Genomic DNA, 27,788 nt, shown 5'->3' with positions numbered 1-27,788 from the left:
TGAGACTGTTCTATGTATGAGGATTCCCACACCTCTAGTTTTCTTTGTAAAGCTAGAATGGAACATTTGGCCAGTCCAGTCCTTTTGCAGCCGGAACTGATCCTTGCTTAGTAAGTTGGTCTACTGTAAAAATACTGTTTTAGCGTTTAAACCCGTTAGGTGAGAGAATACTTTCTTTCTCTTTAATTCGTGATTCAGGCCTTTAACATTCCAGCTCACTAAGTTAACTGTCTCATCATGGAGATATTGATTCTGAATTTTTGATGTCATTTTATAGTCTTAACTGGAAGTGAGACAGCTTTGACCTTAATTTCCTATTTCCCCACGAGTGATTGCCATGCAGCCTACTGTTACGTTGGTAGTTATAATTATAAGGATTAAAAGGATAGATTAGATATAGCCTGCTCTCTTTCTCTCCCCCCCTTATCCCCCCACCCCCCCATTTTGCCTCCCCACGTGAGGCTGGACCCCACTTCACAAAGTCCCGGTCCTCTGACATACCTAGAGACAGAGCACGTCCAAAGCAAGACAAGCCCACACGCAGCGGCGTTTGAGGATTAGAAAGTAGAGATATCTATTGCCAATATAGTCTAAATACTATATGCCTAAAATATAATCAATAACAGTCTATAAGAATAAGATATAAAGTCTTCAGCAGTCTTAAAGTATTAAGATAATACACCCAGGGAATGGTGTTAGAAAGTGGTCCAGGATATGCATAGTAAATCCTAATGCTATAATAACAATAACAATAAACCAAGGATATGATGTTAAACAGTACCCTTTAGGGTAGTAAAAAAAAAAATATTTCTTCCACACACGTCTATAACTGTAATTAAGACATAAACACAAAGCGTCCGAGTAATGTAAAGAATGTATAATTATAATACCCATATTGTTTTGCTGTTCTAAATGCAAAATAACAGGAACAAAACAGGTCAGCTAATTAAACAATGAGAAAAACTGACTGTGATTGAGAAACTGGTTGGAACTAACATCAGGAAACACAGAGGGCCCCAGAACTGAGGTTGAGAACCATTTCTCTGTGCTATCCTATGTAATACACAGCACAGATTACTTTTCAAACACTGTTATTTCTTAATCCTCTTTATATACCTGTCAATGCTTTGTTGAATTGCACATATCGCAGTAAACTTAAAGATGGAAAATACAGTATCTGAAAGCATATTTTATGATGAATTTACATTTTGAACAAAACTCCCATTATATATTTTAGCAAGTATTATATGTTTTACTCTATCAACTATAAATTACAAGTATCTTAATAAAATAATAAACATACATTATTTAACAAGTATCCCCAATCAAATCAAACTGCGTTTCAATTGGTGCTAATTTCTGCATGTTACGCCTGCATCCTCTTTGTGCTGACAGTTGGTTTTACCCCATCCTGAAAAAGAGCAGTCATAAATTGAGCTTTCTTTTCCAGTACACACAACTTCATCCATCCAGATAGGGCCAGAACCTAAAATTGGAAATACATAAAATAATTGTATTACTGACATTTTTCTCATAAATAATATTGAAAGAAAAATATTACAAACAGAAAACTATTAATATGATTCATTTCAGATATTTTTTGCTTTGTTTTTTCTAACAGTGAATTGGGTTATTTTAAATTCAGTCCTGAAATAGAGTTCTGTATGGATTTTTAAATATCATTATAAAAGTATATTTAGGCGGAGTGGTGGCTCTGAGGCTAGGGATCTGCACTAGCAATCGGAAGGTTGCCAGTTCGAATCCCATAAAATGCCAATAGGGACTCTGCTCTGCTGGGCCCTTGAGCAAGGCCCTTAACCTACAATTGCTGAGCACTTTGAGTAGTGAGAACAGTGCTATATAAATGCAAAGAATTATTAATATGCATCAAATGCCAATAGTTATGCAGTAGTTGATAATAAATTACCTGATCAGCTGCAAAATGCATTTAGGTTGGTAAAATACATTTTTGTAATTATATTTCAGTTTTACTAACTTTTTTGCAAAAATCAAATATGGGTTGTAGGGATATCATTTTATGTTAATAGTGAAGAAATTAGTCAACAAGGAGTGGCTTAGAAAGGGGGTTAATTAAAGAAACATGTTTTAGCTGAAATATAAAAACAGAATATGTGATGAAATACGTTCATATAAATTCTCTTGAGGTAGCTTTCTCAATGAAAAATAGACTAAAAATAAATATTGATCAGTTGATGTTGATTTAAAAATAAATTTAGCAATTAAAATCAAAAAGGCGTGAGATGTTTAAAAGTTAATAAAATTGAAAACTGAAAATACCTTCTCCAAATAAGGCATGAGGATGAACATTCAAAGCAGATTTGTATCCAAGCATTCTGCAGATAACTATCCCATCATTGATATCCCATCTGTCATCACAGATGGTTCCCCACTGTCCTGCATAAAACACCTCTACCCTGCCGCTGTTTACGTTGTGACCGCCCTTCAGTCGAACTACTCCTAAACAAATAAATAAACATATTAATAATGAGAAAAAATACAATACAAAGTACAGTAAAACAATGAAAGCAAAATGAGGTTTAATGTTAGAGATCTGGGTTTTCTGTTAGATTTTTCATGCTGGTTCAAAAAAGAAAACAATAGTTTTAATGCCCTTTATAAGAAATCTTAATAAATAAAAACATCTTAATAAATTAAATACATTAAATAATAAATAAATACATTAAATCTTAATAAACAAAGTGCTGATAATGGCTTACATACAGTACAAATACTATATACCTTTCATTCATACAAATATTCTCAAATCTGCTGAATTCAACACAGGGTCATGCAGAGCTGAAGACTATTCTGGCAACAAGTGCAAGGCCGAAATCAGCCCTGGAGAGAACATTGGTCCATAACAGAGCGCACATACATGGACATGCCAACACTCTTTCAATTAGATTTTTTTTCACTTATATGAAATAAAATGAGTAAGATGGAAATTTAAATGTAGCAGTTATGTATTCATCTATCCACCCATTCCCTTGGTCACAGGGCCACACATCCTAAACTCACAGCACTGAGTGCAAGGCAGAAACCAACCCTACAACTCCTGCAGAAGCACCTTTTAGGAATGGTAAAACATTTTAGGCATGCACAGCTAGTCCAGCTATGTCTGAATTACTACTAGTTGACAACCCTTCATTGATGCCTGTCTGCAGTAAAGTATATACATTACCGGTCAAACGTTTTAGAGCACCACTGTTTTTTTTTGTTTTTATGGAAATGTATGAAGTATTCTGTGTTAATGTTTTATGAAAACAAGGCATAAAATAAATAAAAAATGGCGAATAAAAAATAAGTCAAGGAATACTTAAATGATCAAAATTATTTTCAAATTTTTGATTCATCAAAGTAGCCACCTTTTGCTGATAAAACAGCCAAACAGTGGTAATCCTTTTGTTTCAGAATGCCAGTCCCTCTGTACAATTCACCAACTCCATCTCCAGTAAAAGAACCCCAGACCATCACACGTACTACCACCTCCATGAATGACAGTAGTTGTCATCCGCTGTGGAACTTTCTTACTGCCACTCATCCTGTCAAACTTGCAGCACAAAGTCTCTTCTTCACAGTAGAAACGGAGACTTATTTTTTTCATTCACTGTTAAGCTGTGCTTGAAGCTGTTGTGCTATGATGTGCCTATCATGCAAGCTGGTGACCCTCAGAAACTTGCCTAATGATTGAGTTCTGACTTTGGGTCTGCCAGAGCACTTCCTATCAGAGTTTCTTCCAGTTTCCAATTGCCTTTGGATTGTGTAGGACACCATACTCACAGACACTTTGACTTTTTTTGCAAGTTCTCTAAATGAAAGGCCTACACTTCTAAGAGTAATAATGTTCTGTCTCATTTAATTTGTTAATTTGTTTTCTTGCCATTATCACTGGAATATACACCTTTCTACAGTGTAATATTGTCCAAGTAGTACTTCAGAGGGTGTTGTAACACAGTCTGTTCCAACTCTGCTTTAAGACCGAGGGTTTTTAAGAAGTTGGGACACCTGTGCAAATTGTTTGCTTCAACTTGCAAGGCTTAATTTACTTCAATTACTGCAGAACGTCTGTAGGTTGTAACCTAATAGTTGTTCCTTGAAGAAGGCTCATTTGTAATATTCTAAAATTTCCTTTATTCAGTTTTTGACAACCAAAAATTTAAATTTAAACCTGTGGCAATTTACTGCTTACCTTGCACTGATTGCATTTCAAATGATTAAATTTGAAGAAAAACAAGAAAAGAACTGGGGAGATCAGTAGTGTAATATACCCAACACAGGGACTCATACTCATTTATAGCAATTCTTATCAACCTATCTTGATCATTTTTGCAATGTGTGAGAAAAATAGAGTATACAAAGAAAAACCCAGGCCAACTTGGAGAGAATGTGCATACTATACATAGGTGGCAATCTGAGCAGGAATTGTATCAAAGCTGCTGGAGCTGTGAGGAAGCAAGATCCAATCCTACACCAGTTACAAAAGCAGAAACTACCTTTGGGTGAATGACAGAAAGCCTACTTAATGAGGTTAAGTAAGCAATCTTTTAAAGTTTGTATTATAATTATGTATTTTTAATCATTTTACTTAATCGCCCATATAGAGGTGATTCAGTTCTTAAAAGGAAACTGTGAATCATGCACCTGATGCAATGGTGGCGCTTAAAGATTTTGACAGAGATGGCTGTGTGGGGGTAGAAATAGTTCTGAGAAAACAAAAAGATGTTCTCCAGGTAAAACTTTCATTCTGAAGTTAAACATTCTGTATATTTTATGTATATAAAGTTTCATTATGAAATGTGTGAAAAAACACATTTAAATGTGCCGGTGGTAGTCTAATAAATATTATACATAATATGGCTTTTTCCGGTGACACCAACAAGTGGCTATGTGGTTGCTTTGGCTTCTGTGGGGGTGGCTTCAACCCCCACAACCAATGCATGCAAGACAGAATCTAGGAAGCAATTCATCTAAATCATATAGTCAAAAAAGAAACCTTCATAAGTTAAAATTTTAAAGTATCTTCATGGGATATTGACATAACTTAGCTATTATTTAAACAAATAACTCTTATAGACTCCTGTTTGTCAAACTTTGTTTTTTTGGATTCTATTGCTCATTTTAAACAGTCTAAATGTTAATTTATTATAAATCTAAATTTTAATTTGTTCAAAACACCATGGTGCAGCTGTAGGAATAAGGATTCAAATGTAGTCAGTTATTGCTTATGAGAACTTTGCATGTGACAGCACATTGTCATGCATGCATCACCCTGAGCCAAGAGGGGATGTTGCTGTTAGCGGACTTGTCATTTTCTTTCTCCACAGTCTCAAGAAACCACCCAGTGAGGTCAACTGACCCTGCCCCTTCTGGTCCCAGAGCTTTAAAAGGATGACCACCTAGAAAGAGGCATCATTATCACTGAGATGACCTTAGGAAAGGAGCTCTGAGTCAGATGATCCTAAAAACTTAGAGGCCACTCTGCTATGTGGCATTTACTTTTGTTGTTTTTTTCTCATACTATCAAGCGTTGTTTTTGTTCGGTAATATTCCTGTTTTGTTGACCCTCCTTGACGTGGATAACCACAACAGTAACGCAGCGATTAAATCAGCTTCCTCAAAGATCCATCATTTATTTCAAAGTCTGAATCCAATCATTTTCCATGTGAAGTTTTCATGTTCTTTATGTGTCTGAAAGAGTTTTTCCTTTGGTCATAGTTTCACTAATCTTGTATATTGTGTTAATGCTCCCGCCAACCCTAAAATTGAGAGAGCAATGACCCAAGTTCTGGTAATTCTGAGGAAAAATTGCATTGGTAAATTGAGGTCATACCAGACATGTTTGAATCTATACATTGGTACAGGTTACTTATAAAGGCAAATCTATATTTGACTTGTCGTCTTGAAAGGTAGCCTACAGTGATAGTGACAGCAAAATCATAACTGTACCAAAAAAGTCTGACAAACCATAAACATAAACATTTAACTTAATATACCAATAAAATCATAAAACTTGATGCAACCAAAATATAATAATCATCTTTAAACAGTGACCCATGATTTGTACTTACTGCATCCATCCAGTGAATGCAGAGAAAACAATATCACCATTTGCTTAACTCACAAGAGCAGACAGATAAGAAGCAGAATATAAAGGACTTTTTAACACGACAGAAATAAACATGTGGGGTTATCAATCAATTTATAGGTGGCAATAAAAAACGAAGGATGCTATTTTACAATGTTAAAATACAAATTTTAAAGTAAGCCCATTTGGGAGACTTTTATATTTTGACTTTAACAGTACATTCTGTTATGAACTGTAAGTCCCAAAGCACTAAATTGGTTACAAGAACCATTCCATCCATCCATTATCCAACCCGCTAAATCCCAACTACAGGGTCACAGGGGTCCTGCTGGAGCCAATCCAGCCAACACAGGGTGCAAGGCATGAAACAAACCCCAGGCAGGGCGCCAGCCCACTGCAGAGAACCATTCCAAAATCGTCTGCTAAATGGTGAAATCCCGTCACAGAACCTGGCTAAACACAAAAAAGACCATACAGAATCTTTATAAAATAAAAGATTTATTATTACAATAATGTCTTCTAAGTACATAGAGCTCTTTATAGCACACAAGGTCAGAAGGAGGTGCCAGCAAGCATAAGCGAAACAAGTCCCAAAACACAATACTGAGGCAAAGTTAAAAAACAGAGGAAAATGGTCAAAAATCCAATAAATCAACAACTCCCTAACACATGCAAAATGAACTACAAGGAACTGTGGAAGATCCTCTGGATTTTTAGTGTGGAGGGCAGTTCCTGGCAGTGTTTGGCAGGTGGGCCCCCCTATTGGGAGATCACCCAGAAAACACATGGAATATAGACCAGGTACAAAAAACAAAGCAGACAATAAACAAAAGTAACATTAACATACTGTACCTCAGCGAATCAAAATTAAACTAAATTACATAAAACAAGACTTTGAAATGATATCACTCATTTGAAGTCTAGTATCATTATTATTGTTATTGTTATTATTGTTGCTATTTTTGTTGTTGTGGTTGTTGTTTTTGTTTAAGGAAAAAATTATGCACTACAAATACAGTACAAGTTTCAAGCAAAGAATTTAGATGAATCCTATTGTTGTTTTAGATACAGTAGGATGAATATTTTGTAAAAGTCAAAAATGAGAAAAAAAACAGCCTACAATGTCTTTTGACACAAGTATGGAAAGCCTCCACTCCACTGCATACCAAAGATAAAGCTTCTCACACAAGTCAGAGTTTTTGATGTATTGTTTAAATAAAACCATTATTACAGTACACTAAAGCTGAATCTTTTGATACCAAAGATGAGCCTCTGAGCTCAAATAATACATGTTGTCAATTGTAGACTGCTGAATGTGGCTAGACTAACTACTAACATATGTTGTAGCCAATAATTCCCTATCCCCCACCTAGCGTGTATGAATAATTGGCCCCCATGCCTCCGAGTAAATAGTTTTTCTCTAACATCTCCAACACATGCATGCGTTTGGACGTAAATGTGAGTATATGTGCATTGTACCCCTGAAATGGATATCTGTCCACATCTGAACTGGTACCTGCCTTGCATCCATAGTCCCCAGCGACCCTCGGCTGCCAAGCAAGATTAAGCATGTAAATGTTATATTACATAAAAAACCTGAATGAAAAGATATGTTTAATTAATTTCTAATATAAAACAAAGGAATTCAAATTATATCTTAGGCGGTAAAGGAAAATTATTTGGTAAAACTTGCTCCTACAGTAGATTGTCTTGTACTGAAATAAGGAAAACAATTTTCAATATGAATGTGAAGTGCCTTTTTTCTCTCTTGTGCTGAAAAACAGTTTTCTGGACAAATTCTACACCTAAACAAAAAGTGACAAATATTAAAATATTAAAAACAGCTTTCTGACCACTTGAAGTATAAACATACTAATTTTAAGAATTAAAAGTTGTATGCGGTTTACAATTTTATCTGCTTGGTATATGATCTGGAAAAACACTGACACATTTTTTGTAACTGTGATCTGAAGAAGTATTTGCACATAAAGTGTTATCTGAATGAGTTTTTTGCAGTACTAATATTATATGAATCTTTTCAGTGTGCAAAGGCCAATTTCGCAATGTGTATCTCTCAATAATAAAAAGTTGTATGAGAGAGAAAAACAATATTCCAAAAGAACTGGCAATTAGGATACAAGGGAGACTGGTCCGGAGGTTTGTAAGATTCATGGATAAAAGAAAGCTTTATTCAAGCAAAACTAGGAACTTTTGGACTTGGAGATTTACAATTTGCTTGTTGGACAAAAATCAGTGATATGTGTTTTTAAGTTATGAGTTGCTATAACTGACAAGTACAATTATTTAAAATAAAAAGAGGCACTTCGTATAAAGCTTAGCAGACACACAGAATAAGAGGTGAATTTTTTTACTGTTGTACATAATCTCTATTTCTGACTCTGTGAAGAGAGTTGCAGGAGTAAAAGTGATGCCAGTTTATGCATATTAGGATGTCATTTATTGTTTCCATTCATTACACTATGATTATTTTCAAATTAAACAGATCACGTTTGTTAAAAAGAATGTAAATACATTGATTAAATTTACATGAAAAATCAGTTGGAGAAATGTGTAGGTGCAAAAAAAAAACAAAAAAAAAAAATTGGTAAGGAATGCTCCCTACAGTACTTCAATGTATATTTCAGTTTCTGGTAGTGCAGGAAATCACTCAGCAGAAGATTTTACAATATAATGCAATTGTTGTAGTGCACACCAATATACAGTCAAGCACATTTACTTTTATTTATTATATACACAAGTAAATGTAGAGTAAAATGAACAAGAAATCGAATAAAGTGAATAACCTAAGATTTAATTTGAAACTAAAGACATTGGATCAAATGAAGTAAACAAGCTCTATGGATAGATAGATCGGTAAAGGGATGGCTTAACACCTCTGTGCTTTCTCTTCATCATCCAGCATGTGCTCTAGTAGGGCAAAAAAGCTGTCAGGTATCTTCACTAATAAATTATTTGGAGTGTGTGGGTGCATGTGTATGTGTGTGTGCATGTGTATATTTGCATAATTTATATTATCTCAGAAATTACTAATGGAAAAATTTTGCAAATCAATAGGCCTAGTCTGATGACTAAATTGATCAGACTGCAGAAATCTTAGATACATAGATAAAAAATGTCTATGGGATTTACTGTTGGGACACAGATTTAAACCATTTTTGAAGGAGATGTGCTTAAGTACTTGACCAAAATAACCAAAAAAAAAAATAGACCCGGAGCCTGTAACAAGACAAATTCAAAGCAACTTGTTTAAAGAAATTTTTTTAAAGTTATCATTGTACACAGGTTTCCACAGATACACACATACAGACACCATGCTAAAGTCAACTTTTCTCAGCGTGTTCAACATAGAACCAGAATCAGGACTTTTGACCTCTAAATCCCATTTTCATGGAAGTAAAAAAGAAGTGTATTATTTACTACATTTGATTTATTTTACCAAATGAAGTTATGAAAACCACAATAATAACCTGCAATTGCTTAATGAGTATTTTGTTCCAACTGGAAAATGTACTGTACATTCTCTGGGTTTGTGCTTTAATGGTTAATAAAAGCTCCTTGGTAACACTTTAGTTTAGGCACTGTTTCTATTACACATTTACACTTATTTTGGTGATAATACACTTACAAAGCATCAGTAAAATGGCTATTAATTTCTGAATAATGTGGCCTACTAAAATAATTTCACTTTGGAATGTTTCAAAGTGGCTTAAGTGAGACATGTTTCTCTTGATATTACTTCATTATAATACATGTGAATCCTTAATATTCATAAGCAATTTTTCCAGCATATCAAATGCCACACTGCACAGAGTTGAATAACCACTTTACTGATGATTTATAACCATAATTAAGATTGGAAGAACTTCTTGTCAAGGTCTTAACTTTACGCAGGAATAAAAGTTATGCTTAAACATTTAGCAAAATTGAACATGAACTGGTAAAGTTATGGGCATAAGAGGTGTAGGAGACACATAAGATGGACAGGCAGAGTGAACAGAAGGGCATTCTGGCCAAGAGAGGGAAGGATATTGCTTCCAGATAAGGCTGCCTTAATGGATGATGGATGGACATCCCTGCCAGAGGAGATGGTTCCTTACCTGGAAGCCCCAAACAAATAGACAGGCATCCTTACCAGGACATGTGCTTAACACCTTCCTTGGTCAGGATAAAAGAGGACAGGGAAGGATGGTCTCTGAATGATGTTTAGTCCCCCCTAGATGGCAGCAGCCCTCCATATTGCCACCCATTTGAGAACCAGCAGGGTTCTGTGGGTGCCACAAGGGGAAGCTGCAGGGAGAGCTGCTCCCTGCTATATCGAACTTTCGTATGAACCGGAAGTACTTCCAACAGGCAGCCGCCCTGGCACTGGAAGTAGTCCCGGGTCCTCAATAAAAGGGACCGCACTCCCTTATCCAGGCGAGTCGGAGCTGGGAGGAAGGAAGGCAACACTCGACTGAGGAGGAGGGCAGGGTGGTGGTGATAGGAGAGGAATTGTAAGGAGAATTGTAAGAGAGATTACTTGTGCTTTGGTTACTTTGGAGGTATTGTGGTTAATAAACATCCATTTAATTGAACCTGGGACTGCATTTGTGTTATCGTGTTGGAATTTGGGGCTTGCTGATGCCCCAGTTCCACCACAGAGGCAAAACAGAAGTGCTAATTCTCACAGAAAAAAACATGAAACATTGTGCAATCTAGAAAAACCTTTCAGAAAACCCACTGCCATTCATAAAAATGAGGAGATAAATTTAGGTGGTGGTCTAGGCAAGCATAGACCAAAACTTGAAAACTTAGAAACAAGCTCAGTGAATGTTAGGTCGATTATACTTTACAACTGTCCTAGGAATGCTTAGTGTTCTCTCAGGGAGAGAACCACACAATGCACTAACTCTAACTCTCAACCCAAACCCAGTATTCCTAAAATGTGTGATACCTGCACATCCCCTTGCTTCCAGCCACACAAAAGGGTTTGGGAAATCTTAGAAGTCCAACATATATACCTGTAGCTACCTGGTTAATCAACATTGAAGATCATTTAAATGAATACAAAATGTTGAAACATAGACCAGGTTCTCTCTTGGCATCCACTATGGTTCATCCCCTGCCTGGAACAGAACTCCAGCATTCACACTTAAATGGTGACACATGAATGGATCCACTAAAGAAGACTTTAACACTGCTGTTCTCAAGGGAGTGTTGTGTCACTGCACACTGGAAACTATTTTGAAATTATCATTTGCCAGAAATGTATATAAATCTCTACAGTAGTTCAGGCAATGTGGGTGAAAGCTATGTACATGCTGGTGGATATGGGGTAATACTCAGCAAGAACTGGTGACAGCAGGACAGAAGAATGGGTCCTATGCAGTTCTTTACTTAGAATTACAGCTTCCAGGGGAACCAATGCAGGAGACAGAATGAAATATGCAACATTTTACCCAGAATGCAAAAGACCAGAAGACCCTACATACTCCAAGGATGTCTGATTCTGTTCTAGGGTGGGGGGACTAATGTAGCAAGACGACACAAGTCTTCCTGGAAGGCAGGTGACAGCACAGAATCTCTTGCCAAAAAAGCTGGAAACAGGTTATCCATTGAATAATGAGGCCATGGAGATCTTTCACAAGGCTGCTAAGTTGTAAACATGTTTCCTGAATGAAAAAAGTCAGCTTGTGTTGTCTATTTAAGGGCAGACCTACACTCAGTCACTAGGAAGGTGTCCATGTAGTCAAAGGAGAACCACCTGAGATTCAGAAGCTTGGCCATTCGTCACTGCATGGTGTGTTTTAAACTCCCCGGAACTGACTAGAGTTGCAAGTAAAGTTGGGGAGATGTTCACTGGCAGGAAAAAGAAAGGGCAAGAATGAAAGAGAGAGATATGTGGGAACTGAGAAAAGAGTGTTGTACAAGACTCAGAGGAGGCGCAGATAAATAGATTTGTGATTGTTTCTTTACTTTGCACTCTCTATCTCTTTTAACCTCAAACCTTTTCATTTAAAATAAACACACACTTTCATATGTGTGTTTTCCTTGATATCATTCTAGGTGTAAAGAAAAATTAAATGGTTCCCATCTTTTTAAAATATAAAGCTGAAAGCTTATTTTAAAATAGTATTATTAGTTTTAAGTGTGCCACTTTACCTACCTTAATTTCATTCATTAATCATTATCAAGGCTTGTCTGTTATCCATATTATATACTTAAGTTTACAGATGTTTACAAAAAATTAAACAGTTGGACGAGTTCATTAACTCACCTTTGTCGTTTACTTCACCTTGGTCTCCCTTTTCTCCCTTTGAACCTTGGATACCTTAAATTAAGAAAAACAAATTAAATTAGTGGCATTTCATTATGCATATGTGCCACACTGCACAGAGTTGAATACCAAAACTATTAACTTATTTCAGTATTTGATTACATTTTTGAGAATGTGCAATAAGATTTCAGGATTATTAAAATGAAGTTTAAACCTAATACGCAATTAAACAAGTTGCTCATCCATTCTGTGTTTCAGATCTATATTTTCCACAATTAAATTAAAGAAGAAAAAAATGTAATTTATTTAAATGGAAATGTTTTACAGAGGATAAAACCTACAGTAATTACTACATTCACATTTGAATAATCTGGTAATATAGCAATAATTCCAGAATGCACAGGGTAAACTCCAATTATGTGACTTCTGGTTGCAGCTTATTTAAGTGTGTCAAAACAGAGTGAGGTGACGTTGTCAGTAATATTTGGTTTGCATTTACCACTCACATCTCATTGCCATTAGTAAACAGCCTAGTGTATTGTGCAGTACTTTTCTGGGCAATGATAATTCTGATTAAACCTTTTTTTTCTCTTGCAGCCCTCTGCAGAATATTAATACCATAGAAAACAAGCATTTCAGCATCAATGGCTGCACAGTGAACAGTGCATTAGTTCATTTTGCACAAGATCCTTGAAATTTCCAGAAAATGAGTTATGTATACACCTACAGTATTTCAATAATAGCTAAGATAATTTAAAAAGGTGGAAGGAATTTTACTGCGAGCAATGTTGTCTGTGAGAACATTAATAATTAACTAAAGTTACATAACAGTTCATAAAATGTCTGAATGCACAATAGAAAAGAATGAAGAAACATATTTTTTCAAAGTCAAATCAGTACCTTCACCTGTATGATTCATGCCATTTTGAGCTATTATGGGGGCAATATAGAATACCACATGCAACAATTTGGTGTAATTCTGCACCCATATTAAAATATAAGCTTTCCAGTATTACATTTAAACATGGTTTCTCTACACTTTCAAACAATCTTGATCAAAACATCTAAAAAACTATGCATTTGGCACTTTTAGAATAGATCCAAAACATTAGCAAGGAGTATAACCCATGACTCCATCAAAGAACAAGCAGTAATATAAGAACGTATCCTCTGGTCTGGTTAGATTCTCTCTCCAAAATGCAATATAGGGTGATTACAGCTTGTTTACAACTGCTGAAACACATTTTCTATAATTATTCCATCTTTTTCAAAACCATAAACTCAGTTCTAAAAACTGTTAACTATAATCTTCAAAAATGCATCTCTGTCAAAACCCAATAATTGACTCAAAACAATGTTATTTTTGCTCATAAATTGAACTCTTTTGTCAAAACACACAAAACTGTATCAAATATATAGATGTTAGATGATACTTTTCTCACCTTGACAATAGTGCAATCAATTGAATACACTATTGTCGAAGCGAACATATCGATGAAACGATAAAACCAGCAAAAGGAAAAATATACATGTGTAAGTAAACTTTGTAGAAGGAACACTATTGTGACAAATCTAAATTTGTTTACTTTTATTCAGTAGATACAAATGTGTTTTTGGAAATGCACATTTCTCTGCATCCCTTTCCCCCAAAAATATACAAATAATATAAATTGATAAACTATTAAGTAAAGAAAAAAAGGACAGAAATAAAAAATATACAAAGTGTGGATAGTGACTGGGGGTGGTACCCAGCCGGGACGCCTCCTCTGAGGGGCAACTGCCCTGGTGGCTATGGGGACCACGGGAATGGAGCATGGAAGCTCAACCATATAGGGCCCTGTGGTCACTGCCAGGGGGTGCCCAGATGCCTGAAGAGCCCTGGTCCTCAGCACTTCTGCCACACCCGGAAGTGCTGGGGGGATGAAGACCAGGGACACCCGGAGTGCTTCTGGGTGCACAGCTGGCTCTTCCGCCACACCAGGGAGTGCTGGCAGAAGCTCATTGGGAGGCACCTGGAGCACATCCGGGTGAATATAAAAGGGCCCACCTCCCTCCTTTCATTGGCTGGAGTCGGGTGGAAGAAGACGGAGCTCGGAGGAGAGGAGTGGAGGTGGACCAGAAGAGTACAGGCATTTTGAGAGGCCAGGACTTGACGGGTGATTGTGCAGGGGCACCGGGTTGTGTTTGCGGACTTTGTAAATAATTATGTACTGTATAATAAACATGTGTTAGTGCTTGAACCATCGGTGTCCGCCTGTCTGTGTCCTGGCCAGTTGCCACAAAAGATATAGGTATTACAAAATGATACTTAAAAAAAAATACGAGTCAAATGGCCTCATTGACTTCATATTTTATGTCCTCCTTACCAAGACAGCATGGAGAATATCCCCTGTTGTGGTGAATCAACCCCTGGAACTCTAAGGCTATGTCATTGCAAGCCATCATCATTGCCTGAACAAGATTTTCCCTTTCATAAGGATCTCTGTCATACACCAATAGGGTTGAGGAATGGAGAATATAATGGAACATATTTGTGAATCTGCGATTACCGTTTAACCATATTATCCCAGATGAACATATAGGACTTCCCTGGGCAGACCTGCTGTTGTAGTTCCTGTGCCATCAGGGCATCTCTAAGATCACAGAGAAACATCAGTAGTTGTACTGTATTACATGGTCCCAAGGTGTCATGAAGATGGTGGGGGATTCCATGGTGGCTAATGTGTGTACAGTGGATGATATTTTCCCCCACACAAGCCTCTCCTCCTTTTTGCAAGGTTCAAAAATCCTTATCTATGTATATCAATTTCTGCACCATCTCCATTGACTCCAGCTCAGTCTCCGAAATAAGGGAAACAAGCAATATTGTAGTATGTAAACAGTACTACTGTGACTATATAGAGAATGTTACGGTTTGCTGTGGTCATATCAATACATGTAAAGCTGGTCTTACTTGCACACATTGAAACAACAGCTGTTTTTCTTATGACCGTTTTGGAAAGCAGTAAGATAAAGTTGCTTTATTCTGCTACATTGGAGGACATAGTGAAGGGTGCTATGGCCCATACTTTAAATTCTTTGGAAAATGTTGTTGTCTTCTATTATCTGACAGAGTGGTGGCTCTGAGGCTAAGGAGCTGCGCTGGTATCCCGGGCCCTTGAGCAAGGCCCTTAACCTGTAATTGCTCCAGGGGCGCTGTACAATGGCTGACCCTGCGCTCTGACCCCAAGGGGTATGCGAAAACTACCAAATTCCTAATACAAGAAATTGTATAAGGCGAAATAAAGAACAAAAAAAAAAATGTTGTTGTCTTCTATTATCTGACTTAGTATTTCTCTCAAAAATGAAACAGTTGTCGGAATAACATTCTGCAGGTTCTGTGTGAATATATGTTGTCTTCCTCTCCTAACTGGATGAATTTTGATTCTATGACACAGTTGTTTTTTCTCGATGATGGGACAATACAAGGACACACAAGTATTTTACACTAGAGACAACAAAATACAATTGTATTGTGCAGTAATGTGACTTACTTGTTTTCTTCTCTGAATGTCCTCATTTTGGATGCAACTGAGAAGTGGTTCAGATTTGGCTGGAACCTCTGTCCAGCTACACACATGGTCATGCCATGAACCAGAACATGGTCAATTACTGTTGCCCTTTTCTTATCTGTAATTTGATGCTGTCTTGTTCTTTTTACCCCTTAACTTACCCCTCTCCTGTTACCACCTCTTCCTCTTCCTCTTCCTTGGATGGTTTTTGAGGTCCATTTTAACAAACAGCTTACCTGACTCCCCTTTTTATTTATGCATTGACGTTACATCACAGTTTCCTTATGGTTTAATTCAATAATTGTGCTAAGAATTACAATTGCTTCTACTTGAGCCTGGACAGCTCTGTGTTGTTTGTGTTGCACTAAAGGTATTGGAGTCCTGTGTTTTGAGTGGCAGCACTTTCTCTGAAACAGTATGAGATTAAGTGTACTTTGCAGTGACACTTGTGTTTAGGTTTTTGAAAAGAGTTTATAGCGGATTTGTAATTCTGTGTGTGTGAGGAAATTCTGTCTAAGGTTGAGCAAACAGAGCTTTGGAATATTGCGTTTGGAGTTTCAGTTTAGTGTCCTAGCAATTAAAAAAATGTACTGAGTTGCTGGGGAAAGACTGCATAGTTTTAAGTTCCTAGGGCTGTTCACTGATCTTTAATGGTCACTCAATATCACTTACATTATTAAGTGGACACCTTCACATTTTGAGAAGGATGAAGTATTCACCCTCTCTGCAGATCCACATTAACATTTAGAGATACACAGTGGACAGCATACTAACTAGCTGCAATTGCTGTCTTGCAAAATGCAATGGCCTGCAACTGGTAGATAAAAGGCCCAATTCATCACTTGTGCCTTGCCCCCATCCATACATTACATTTATGACTAGAGATTCCAGAAGAAAGCTCTGTTTCCAAGGTGGAAACTAGCTACTTGAGGCACACATAACTTTAAGAGTGCGATCAAGTAACAAAAACAATTGTCAGAAAAATGTTAGAAATGGGACTTTGGGCTATGTTATTTTAGCTTAGGGTTTGTGCATTGGCTTTGATGTTTGGTTTTGTTTGAATCTCTGGTTTGCTGACTCTTCTCTGTCTTTTAACTATATTTCTGCCAGGCCTTTCAACTCTTTAGTCCACCTCATGTTTTTTTTTTCTTTTCTTGTAACCTTTAGAAACATTGAGTCTTTCTAACAATGTACAAAAAAACAAATCATGCAAATGTTATCCTTTTGCATGTAGCTAATCTTGCAAACTAATGTGAAATTTGTCTTGCTGGTAAACTAAAAATACCCAACTGCAGAGGGGCAGTTTCAAATTATTCATATCCTCACCCTTTCCAATACAGTTAAGTCTGTCTGAGGCAGGACCCTCTTTAGATAAGTATGTAGATAGCATGTGCAGCAAGATGCAGATCTGATATAAAGTCTGAAAGACTCTTTTCTTATAATTTGCTTCCCACATTACACTTTTTATTCCATTCATATGCCACTGTTTACATAATGTCTAACACTTTTTAAAACAATTAACTGTTTCATGTATACCTTGTACCTTTGTAAAAATACAAGCAGAGTATCCAGCAACTGAGAGTAAGAGCTGCCAGGGCAGGTATTATACTTGTTTTGAATACAGCAGTGTAGGAATTTACAACTTCAGACACACAAGGAGATAGCAAACTGCATATGATCATGCAATACGAAACTTTCACCTGAAAAAACAAACATTTCAAATAACCACAGTGGATCCTTGGATTTCAGTCTACCAGACAGATGAGTTAACTGCAAAACTAGTAGTCAAATGCCTCTGAGTTATATTTTAAATACAATGGAAAAAATAAAACTAGTACAAACACAATTGAGACAAGCTCCTTAGTGCATGGTCCCATAATAACAGAGTCGTCATCAAATAGCAAGTGACAAAAGCTTCAGAATGCAAGTCATTTTGCTGTTATTTACCATTATTCATTTTTGTAGTGTTATTGAAGTCACTATAGTGAATGGACAATATGTTTATGTCTTTTTAAAATTAATATCTGAACACTATACATCTCCGACATGAGGTATTGAAATATCTTTTATATGCCCCAAGTGTGTCATGAAGATCATTAACTCAACTCATCACTAAAGTCTGGAAGGCTGAATGTACACAATAAATAACCAGTTATTTTAGGTATAAAATTCAGAAGATCAGATGGAAACATATAATAGTATATGATAAAACAACAAACTGTGATGTGAATATCTTAAGTAATTGTATATCTCGATTGGTCATACTTGATAAAACATGATTTTTTTTTTCTTGAACCATTTTCTGTATTTATAAAAACAAATTCCACCATGGTAATTCAGTCATTAGTCGCATATAAAATAAACATTTTTAACTACTAAATCCTTAACATCTTTAATTTTTTTTTTAGTTTTGTCAAAATTGTTTTTTGCTGCAAAATGGTTTATATAACTCTGAGATGAACTTCAGTCTGTTCATTTTTTGTCTTCAGTTATATAACCATGCAAACAACAAATTTTATGGCATACCATCTGTTTCCAGAGATAAAGGTCTGCTCTATGGCAGAGCAGTGCTAAAATTATGTGACTTTTTCAGTTGTGGAATTCTTGAGCAGTTTTAATTCTCAGGATTCTTCAGTGCTGTTTAAACTATAATTCATATCTCTAATCAAGACTGCACACTGTTCAGAGCCTGATGTAGACCAACATTTCACATGTAACTACTAGTCAGAGGCTGAGGGAAGTTACCTTCCTCTCTAACTCATTACTGAGGCAGTAACTTGCTTCTGCTTCTTTACAGTAATTACACAACCTAGTAATCAGGAACCATCATTAAATTGGACAATCAGTTACTACAAGCAGAGCACAAAGTGAAAACTAGCACATAACACAAATGTGTCTAATAGCAAACACGATGAAAATGAAGTAGTAAAATTTTCCCATTACATCTGAGATAGTGAAATGAAATTATCATATTTTTAGGTTTTAAGCCTTTCCGGGAAGCAGCTGGTGCTAAGCCGGAAAAAGCCTTAGACATGTTGCCAGTCCATCACAGGCTGCACTCCTCTATCCACCCACATTCACAGCAATTTGTAACTTCCAATTAACCAAACTTTTACATCTTTGGGATGGAGGAGAACAATCAGAAAAACCCATGCCGAATAAGTATAAACTCGACACCGACAATGTGCAGGTGCCATACCACCTTAATAAAGTTGTAGGAGAAATCTTTACATAGTAAACATTTCAAATAAATTACACTAACGATCAAAAGAATTCAACAATTGTTTGAATAACCGGATATACAGGCTGTGGCCTAATGACTAACACACTGACCTTTAAACTATAAGACTGACAGTTAATATATATTTTTGTGGGACCTTCAACAAATCATTTAACCCCCCTCTAAATATATTGTAAAATATATGACTGTATAGTTTTAAGTGGCATTTTTGGAATGAAAATACTTTTGGAGATATATTACAATCAGTCATTATTCATTATTCAGATTATACAATAGCTACAGTTAGTTTTTAATCCACCTGATCCACTGATCACATCTGAGGGCCTGAATATTATTTGAGTGAATACAAATACAGTAAATACGGTTTACAATATTATATTATTTTTAGCTTAATTAAAGGTAATTGGTTTGTGGTTAAGAGCTGAGTTTAAATGAAGAGTTAAAAAAAATTAACCTAAAGGAGTCCCACTGTGGTTTTCCTACTGTTTTTAAGCTCTCTGTTTAGAGTACACTTGAGCTCTATACACAGTAAGGTGCAATTTCTTTTTTTTAAGTAATGGATTTCTGTTTTGTGGCTTTTATCAAACAGAATTCAATACTTTGGTTTCTACATTAAATGAAAGAATGGAAACTCTATTAATTTCTTAGAAACACAAAAAGTTTGTACAGATAATTAAATCAGCATTTATATGTATTCACAGCTTTACTGAAGTGCTTTTACTTTTCCTCTCAGAGATGATTTAGTGTAAATATAAAGTAAAAAACATAATATTAAATAGTTAAAACCTGTAGTGGTCACAAAACTTACCCTAAGATAGACAGTAATGGGTTGCAGTTAGTTCAAAATGCAGCAGCAAGGATCTTCACAAGAAAAAGAAAATTTGAGTACGTCTCACCAGTCTTCGCATCATTACACTGGTTACCTGTGCCCTTTAGAACTGACTGTAAAATTCTACTAATGATGTATACTTCTTTAGAAGGCTGGCGTCCTTCAACATCTGCAATAAAATGGTGCAGATGTTCTATCAGACAGTTGTGGCGAGCGCCCTCTTCTACACGGTGGTGTGCTGGGGAGGCAGCATAAAGAAGAGGGACTCCTCATGCCTGGACAAACTGGTGAGGAAGGCAGGCTCTATTGTAGGTATGGAGTTGGACAGTTTGACATCCGTGGCAGCAGTAAACGTTAACATTATACAAAGTAACTGTATGTTATACCTGCATTTTTATCACTCTTTAATTTAATATTGTTTTTATCAGCATGCTGCTGCTGGAGTATGTGAATTTCCCTTTGGGATTAATAAAGTATCTATCTATCTATCTATCTATCTATCTATCTATCTATCTATCTATCTATCTATCTATCTATCTATCTATCTATCTATCTATCTATCTATCTATCTATCTATCTATCTATCTATAACTTTTAATAATCTTGACTCTTTATATTCTATGGAGTGTATCTCCACATACATGCCAAGTCATAACTTTAGACACATAAGTTCTAACAGTGAGAAGGTGCTTTTAGTGAATTTCCCCTTGGGATTAATAAAGTATCTATCTATCTATCTATCTATCTATCTATCTATCTATCTATCTATCTATCTATCTATCTATCTATCTATCTATCTATCTATCTATCTATCTATCTATCTATCTATCTATCTAGTGTTATTCACCAAAAATGTACAATAGTTTACCAAAAGACATACATCATGCTAACACTGTGAATCATTTTAAAAAATCCTAAAAACACACTTTTTTAATTTGTTTTTTCATAGCTACATTTTAGTTCCTCTCCTAATAAACTACATAGAATTATATTTTCAATTGTTTTTGTCACAATTATGAATCACTCATTTTCTGTTTTGTGGTTTTTCTGTGGTGGCGCTTTGTACTACCACCATCTCATCAAAGCACTGTGCAGCCGCCTGTGATGTTTGAATGAAAGAGGATACCCTACCTATCCACAAGACCCACTGCCTCAAATCCTCTAAGCAAAAGTTTAAAAAACAATAAGGATCTATTTCAGAACATTTATGTTAGGTAGAATGCTCCTTGGGGACTAAGGTGGTCTTTTGGACTTGAAACCTCTGCAGATTTTGCTTTTTTTATCCATCTTAAATGGAGTTTTGTTTATTTTTTCTGCCCATCTAGGCCATCTTACATTATAATGTGTATATAATTGCCTTCAACTTTAGAGACTCTACTTTTCTACTAATTATATATCTAATTTATGCAAGTGTGTATTGATTTACTTTTTGTATGTTATTTATTCATTTTTATTCTTATCTAATTTTAAATTGTTTTTTATTTTCTTGTAACTATATCTTTGACATCTTGTAAAGCACCTTGAGCTACATCCTTTATATGGAAATAAGCAACAGAAATAAATGTTGTTATTGTAGCAAAACAGTAAGGAACCAGAATACCGAGAGAATCATACCAAGATACTTCTATTCTAATACATGATTTGCCTGGGACAGATGCATAACAGAATTTTAAACAAAACTAGAGAATCGATGTCTAGAAGAATTAAAAAATAAAAATTGCTATGCTTGATAATGGTTGAATGAATGTTTTCCAGCAATGAAAGCTGGCAGCAGGCCCAAAGAATTCCATTATCCCAACTGAGGTTTTAAAATATGCAATATATGAACTGTAAAAATTCTACTCTATTCATTAAACAGAGAAAAAAAGGTTTATGGAGGTTATTTTTGTTCAATTACCGTACTTTAACTTCTGTTTAAGACAAAAAAAACATTTTTGTGCTTATGAAAATATAATTTCAAGTAGTTCCTGAATTTAAAAATAATTTCTAATTCTTAAATATTCTTAATTTGTTCAATCGTCCACTCACTTTCAGAATATACTTTATTCACAACAGGATCAAAGGCAGCCAAAGCCCATCCTCAAAATATCAAATGTAAGACAAGAACGAAGCTTGGGCAGAAAGCCAGGGCTCTCTCACACACATCAAGACAACTTTGGCATTCAGTAGTGGTACTAAGAAAAACCTTAGAAAGACACAGAGAGAACATTCAAATGTCACACACTTAGTGACTGAGCTCAGCTCAAGAGGCTGAGACAACACTGTTAACCGGTACACCATTGTGACACCCTTCTTAATTTAAGATACTGAAAACTATCAGTACAGTAATAGTACTTGTTAAATTGGTTAAACTGTTCCAAAAAACAAAACTCAGTGAAAACAATTTGGTTTTACATTTATCTTACTTAGACAGCAAGTACTGTATGCCCAATCTCTTTCAAAATGTAACATAAACATTGCCATCTCTAAGGAGTAGTGAATACTTGCCTTGTTGTCCTTTCAATCCATCGTCACCTTTGTCACCCTTGTTGCCTTTCTCTCCTCGTGGCCCTATAGGACCTAAAAAGAATTTAATTTTGGGTAATTTGCATTTGTGTTTAGAAGTTAGTGAGAAGTCGAGCAAAATGACAACTTTTATTGGCTAACTAAAAAGATTACAATATGCAAGCTTTCAAGGCAACTCAGGCCCCTTCTTCAGGCAAGATGTAGTGAATGATATTTATACAAGTAAGAATGATAAGTAAGAATGATATTTATTGTAAACAGTTTGTCTATTGCAATATAAAATTATGCTTTAATTAAATCTTTGTGAATGTACAATACTATTCATTCTACCTATAACTGTATAACTGTAATTGAGATTTCATATACAAGTAAATGTGCCACAGTACATCTTTAATACATTTTATTGTGCCTTAGTTACCTAAAGTCTTATATTACAATTTTCCAAGTTATTATTTCTTACTCAATCTTTTTATCTGTTTGCTCAGCTTGGCACAGATATTGCAGCAATATTACTTCCTCCTGGGTCTGCTGTGCTTACTCTGCTTATTAGTACATTTTTAAGTGAATCTATCAGCAGAATTAAAAGTAGGTGACACAGCCCTGCATGTGATACATTTAAAAAAAGAATACAGAGATGCTAGGATAAAAAATTTGAAAATGCAAGTAATCAGTTATTCTAAGTGTTGCAAAATACAGTCATCCTAAAAGTTATGTAGACTAAATGTTAAAATAAATAAAGCTTTGACAATAATATTCCTCATGATTTGTTCCTAAATGTACATTATTGCTCCAAAACACTTATTCAACTTGCCTAATATACTACTATACTAATTTAGAGCTTTTACTGTAATTATTTCTGTTGCAATGATGCTTTAGAAATTTAATTATTGAATACAAAATGTAAAAGTTTTTCCAATCCATTTATCCATCTACTCTTTTCCATTTACTCTAATTCATGGTAATGAGGAAACCACAGTCTGTCCTTGCAGCACTTCATACAAAACAGAAACCAAACCTAAACACAGTGCCACTTATGCCTCAACAAACGGAAAAAAACTCACATAGGTAAGAGGAGACGTCACAGAAACATTGGTCAGGCTAAGAAAAGGTTTCCTTCCAAGACCAAAGCAAGGTTTTTTTATCGGCACACAATAATAAAAAGAAACGAAACCCTGAAAAAAGAGTGATGTCAAGCAAGTCATATTCCTTTAGGCAACTTAACTTGAGAAAAGGAATAGTTCTAAGAGATAGAAAATATAAAGCCATGCCACATTGGCAATACAGACATGCCAGGGATACATCTTCTGTTCACTACTGTTCGCTATAGGACTAGGTAAGCTCTCTTCCCTTCAAAAGTTGAACTGACATATAGGCTGCTATTAAAGGGGCATTGCCCTCTCTGTCTATAAAGACACTTTCCTGATAATTCTTTTTATTTATAGGATAGGAAATAACCAAGTGTAGAGGTAGGATAGAGATTATTATAATATAACCAAGGTTGTGGCAAGGGGACCCAGGTCAATGTTTAGGCAGGTGTTCCTAAACCTGATTTTGTTTGTAAGTTGAAAGTTGAACTGAAAATGTATATTAATGGAAATAATGGCAACATTGCATAATGCTTTATTACTTATCTTAAAGAAAAAATGTTTCAAACTTATTATTAAAATGACAATGAAAGACTATTACGATACTTCAAATGACAAAACAAATAATGAAAATTAAAATGAACCACTTACAGTATGTATGTATAGTTTGTTCACCGTATGCTTAAACATTACATTGTTTTTGGTAATGACACAGTGCATCATAGAATTGACTAAAGGTATAATGATGGCACAAAATGCTACCATTAACTGATGATTGATCCCTGAGCAGAGATGCATCCTTATGATGCTGGGAATTATGAACAGCAGGTTCAACCTCTCTTTAGCTAAACAGACTGCTGCCTGTCTATCAGCAGTCTGTTTACCTGTTACCGATCTTACTGCACATGCTGCCATTTCATTTAATGACAATGCAGATGAAAGCCCAAAATCGTTGAAAATAGTGATAAAGTCTGTAGTGTGTTCTACTATTTAGTTATTACTCCTTCACACTCATCTGTTTCAAAATTAGTTTGATTCTTTCAAAAGTAACAAAATTGGACTGGCTAGATAAATTTATATAGAAATTGAGATGAAAATAAACAATTTTATGTGTTATGTGCTTGTTGATATTTTATCTGTGGATTTGCCATAAACTGAGACAGCTATAAACTGAGATTTGCCTCTATGCATTTAGTTGTATTGTTGTCTCTTCCAAATTTGTTCCCTCCATTATAGGGAGAAATGCAGTTTTCATACAGTTTAATGCAGCCATACAAGTGTTTTCTGAAAATGTCATGTTTATTCCAGGGTCTTGTGAAGTAATAGAATACTCTAGCAGCATTCAACTAATCTAGGAGAGGATACCAGGTAATTCCAAGGCTCAAACACACACAATACATCTCAGTAACCTAATATGCATGTCTTTGAACTGAAGGTGTGACCTGAAAGGAAACATGGAGAACATAAATGCTCCTGTCATGGAGAAAACTTCTTCAGAAAAAACAAGCAGTCTTCAGATAGGCAGTCAGAATAGACTTTATTGCACAGCATAGGAAACCATTACAGAGCACATAAAGCCTGTCTCAGCTCAATGAAGTAAGCGTCTCATACTTATTACAATTCTCACCTCAAAATATCCATGCTTCCCATCATCTGCTTTATAGGGTTTCTCATGATAATGACCTCGCCAACTACCTTTTCTCATAACAAACACCTGGTATTGCAGACTCATAACAATACCCATAGCAATCTTCTTCCAAATAGACCTTCTCATAACAATTTCCTTCCCTATCTACACTTTCTCGTAACAGTCACTTTGGCTCAAAGGATGTACATACCATCTAATTCTCATGTCCCTAATCCTGGGCTGTTAAAGATTGATGGACTTTTGGTCAATCAATTCTCACCATTAAGTTGGAATCAGGAGAACCCACATGTGAAATATGGCTTGATCAATTAATGATTCAATTAGTGATTACTTGTTGCACTAGCATCCCTTAAGGCTAAAATCATAGGTGGTGGTGCCAGTAAGGACTGAGCTGCAGACGACCTTGAGTGGACAAGCATGGTGCTTCCTGACTGCTTGGAAGAAAGGAAAATTACAAGCCTTTAACAATTAATTCTTAAATAACTTAAAGCTAACTTGTTTAATACATTCTGCTGTAACTTGATTTATTATTATAATAATGACTCATAAAGAAGTATTGACATGTAAAATTAAATGTTAAGTAATATATATGCATACTAATATGAAAGCCCGCGAATACAAGCAGCTGCATCGTAAAGCAGTGGTGCGCTCTATCTGACTTGCCAGCACAGGGGCTGAGCTACTGGGAATGGAAGCATAGGCATCTGCTTAAAAGAGAAAAAGACCCTTGCCTTTACTAATCAGACCTTAAACTCCTATATAACTCAAGCTAGCTAACACAATGCATTTTGCTTTAACTTGATTGCCTAAGGAATTGATGAGCCTTAATATGTACATTTAAATGCCATTTAAAATGTTTATATGTTTCTGTGATAGTGTGAGAGCTTGCTTAGTTTTCTTAAAATTAAAGGCCTTGAATCCTTATGGAAGCTTGTTTAGTCTTCTGTCAGTCGGAAGCCTCAGAAACTGTGTTCCCATAAAAAACGTCTACTTCTCAGTTCTCTCAGAGAACACAATGTCCTTGACTTACAGAAGTTCAAAACAAAGCAAGTGAAAAGTCAGACAGGCCACAGAAGGGCCCAGCTGCCCTTATACTAAAATAAATGGTGACATTTTAAGCTGCCTCAAGCATAAGCTTTTAATGGCTAATAGCACTAAAACTAACAATAAAGCACATTGATCCTTAATCTATATTCTTAAAACTCCATAAACACCATGATCATGCAAGTATCCCAAATTCTTGCATAAGTGAGGTAGTAGTAGAAAGTCCTGTACACGCCTGGCTCTTCCAAATTATTTTTAATAAAATGCATTCAGAAAGGGTGTTAATAAAATGAATAGGAAAACTTTTCCCAGGATTAGCGCCCCACTAAAAGAGTCACCATCACTCATACAAGAGTTTCCATTTAAACTAACATGCATGTCTTTGAGATGTGAGAAGAAAAAAGCATCTGAAGAAATCCCATAAAGTCATGCAGAAAATGTATATACATTTCATAGGCATAATGCCATACATAGAATTCACACTAAAACATGGTGTACGGAGTAAGGTGGAAATTTTCGTACGCACAAAAAAATTCAGATGCATAAATCTGTGCGTTCGCCAACTTCCACGTTCTTCTGCTACATAAATCCCGGTCAGTGTGAAAAGTTACGCATGTGCGCGCGCCTGCTGCCACTCCCCAACTCCTCCCAGAATTTGCCTCTTTTAATATGTAAATCAATATGAATAGCTTTTAAGCTCAGCGTTATGTGAAAAGGCAATGGAAAAATCACGGGGGAATATAGAAGAATTTCAGCGAATACCAAGTGGAGGCAAGGAAAAATTTACTATTTGTTGGATTAAACAGTGGTATAAACAACAAAAGGAAGTTGATCGAGTGACATAGAGTGTCGGAGAAACTCGAAAGCTCAAGTTTACAAAGTCACACAGTGCCTGAAATAAGAAAGTTGTCAGATATCAAAGTCGCCATGAAAAGGCGAGTCGTAGCCCACCGTCTGAGTGTCATATGAATGCTTATTAGGGTACAGAAAAAAGAAAAAAAAATAGGGACACAGTGGGAAAAACCTTTGAAATGTCAACTTTAATCTTGAAATTTCCACTTTAATCACGTAGTTTATTTTGTCATTAAAGAAGAACATCATAATCTTTATCTTAAAATCGTTTAATTTACTAGTTTCTCAAATACCGTCGTAACTAAAGTAGCACGTTAAATGCTTTGTTTTGTATGTGTTCTTCTATGTACTTTATGTGCGTGAATCACTATGTGCTTCTTAAACGAGCTTTCTCTTCCTGTGACAGGACACTGTCACGCATGGGCATCGGAGGACTCCTCTAAGGGCCAGGGAAAGGTACACAACAGCCTGCTGAGACAAGAGGGGGGGCTACCACTGACCTTGTCCTGTTCTTCCTCTTCAATCACAGCTCCGAGAAGCCGCCCGGCAAGGGCACTTAACCCTGCCCTTTCTGGAAATACCACTATAAAGGAAGTGCCGGCAAAGAGAAAGATGGCTTCTGCCGGGAGAATGGAACGAGCCGCACGCCG

General features: G+C 35.9%; 1 protein-coding gene across 3 annotated transcripts in view; it reads right to left on the bottom strand.

Moving 5' to 3' along the window:
- Positions 1 to 697: 697 nt before the first annotated feature.
- LOC114652064 (macrophage scavenger receptor types I and II-like) overlaps positions 698 to 27,788 on the bottom strand; it is a 44,314-nt gene continuing 17,223 nt past the window's right edge. For 2 of the 3 annotated variants that reach the window (XM_051927818.1, XM_028802239.2), the window contains 4 exons: positions 22,492 to 22,563; positions 12,384 to 12,437; positions 2,299 to 2,478; positions 698 to 1,486 (listed from right to left, as the gene is read on the bottom strand). In XM_051927818.1, the coding sequence (XP_051783778.1) occupies positions 1,353 to 1,486; positions 2,299 to 2,478; positions 12,384 to 12,437; positions 22,492 to 22,563 (440 nt within the window). In that variant the 3' untranslated portion in view covers positions 698 to 1,352. The remainder of the gene's footprint in view (positions 1,487 to 2,298; positions 2,479 to 12,383; positions 12,438 to 22,491; positions 22,564 to 27,788) is intronic. The other variant, XM_051927819.1, reaches the window with a different exon arrangement.

This window comes from Erpetoichthys calabaricus, chromosome 5 (genome assembly GCF_900747795.2).
Source record: "Erpetoichthys calabaricus chromosome 5, fErpCal1.3, whole genome shotgun sequence".
Lineage (NCBI taxonomy): Eukaryota > Metazoa > Chordata > Cladistia > Polypteriformes > Polypteridae > Erpetoichthys > Erpetoichthys calabaricus.
This window is presented reverse-complemented; position numbering and strand designations above follow the sequence as displayed.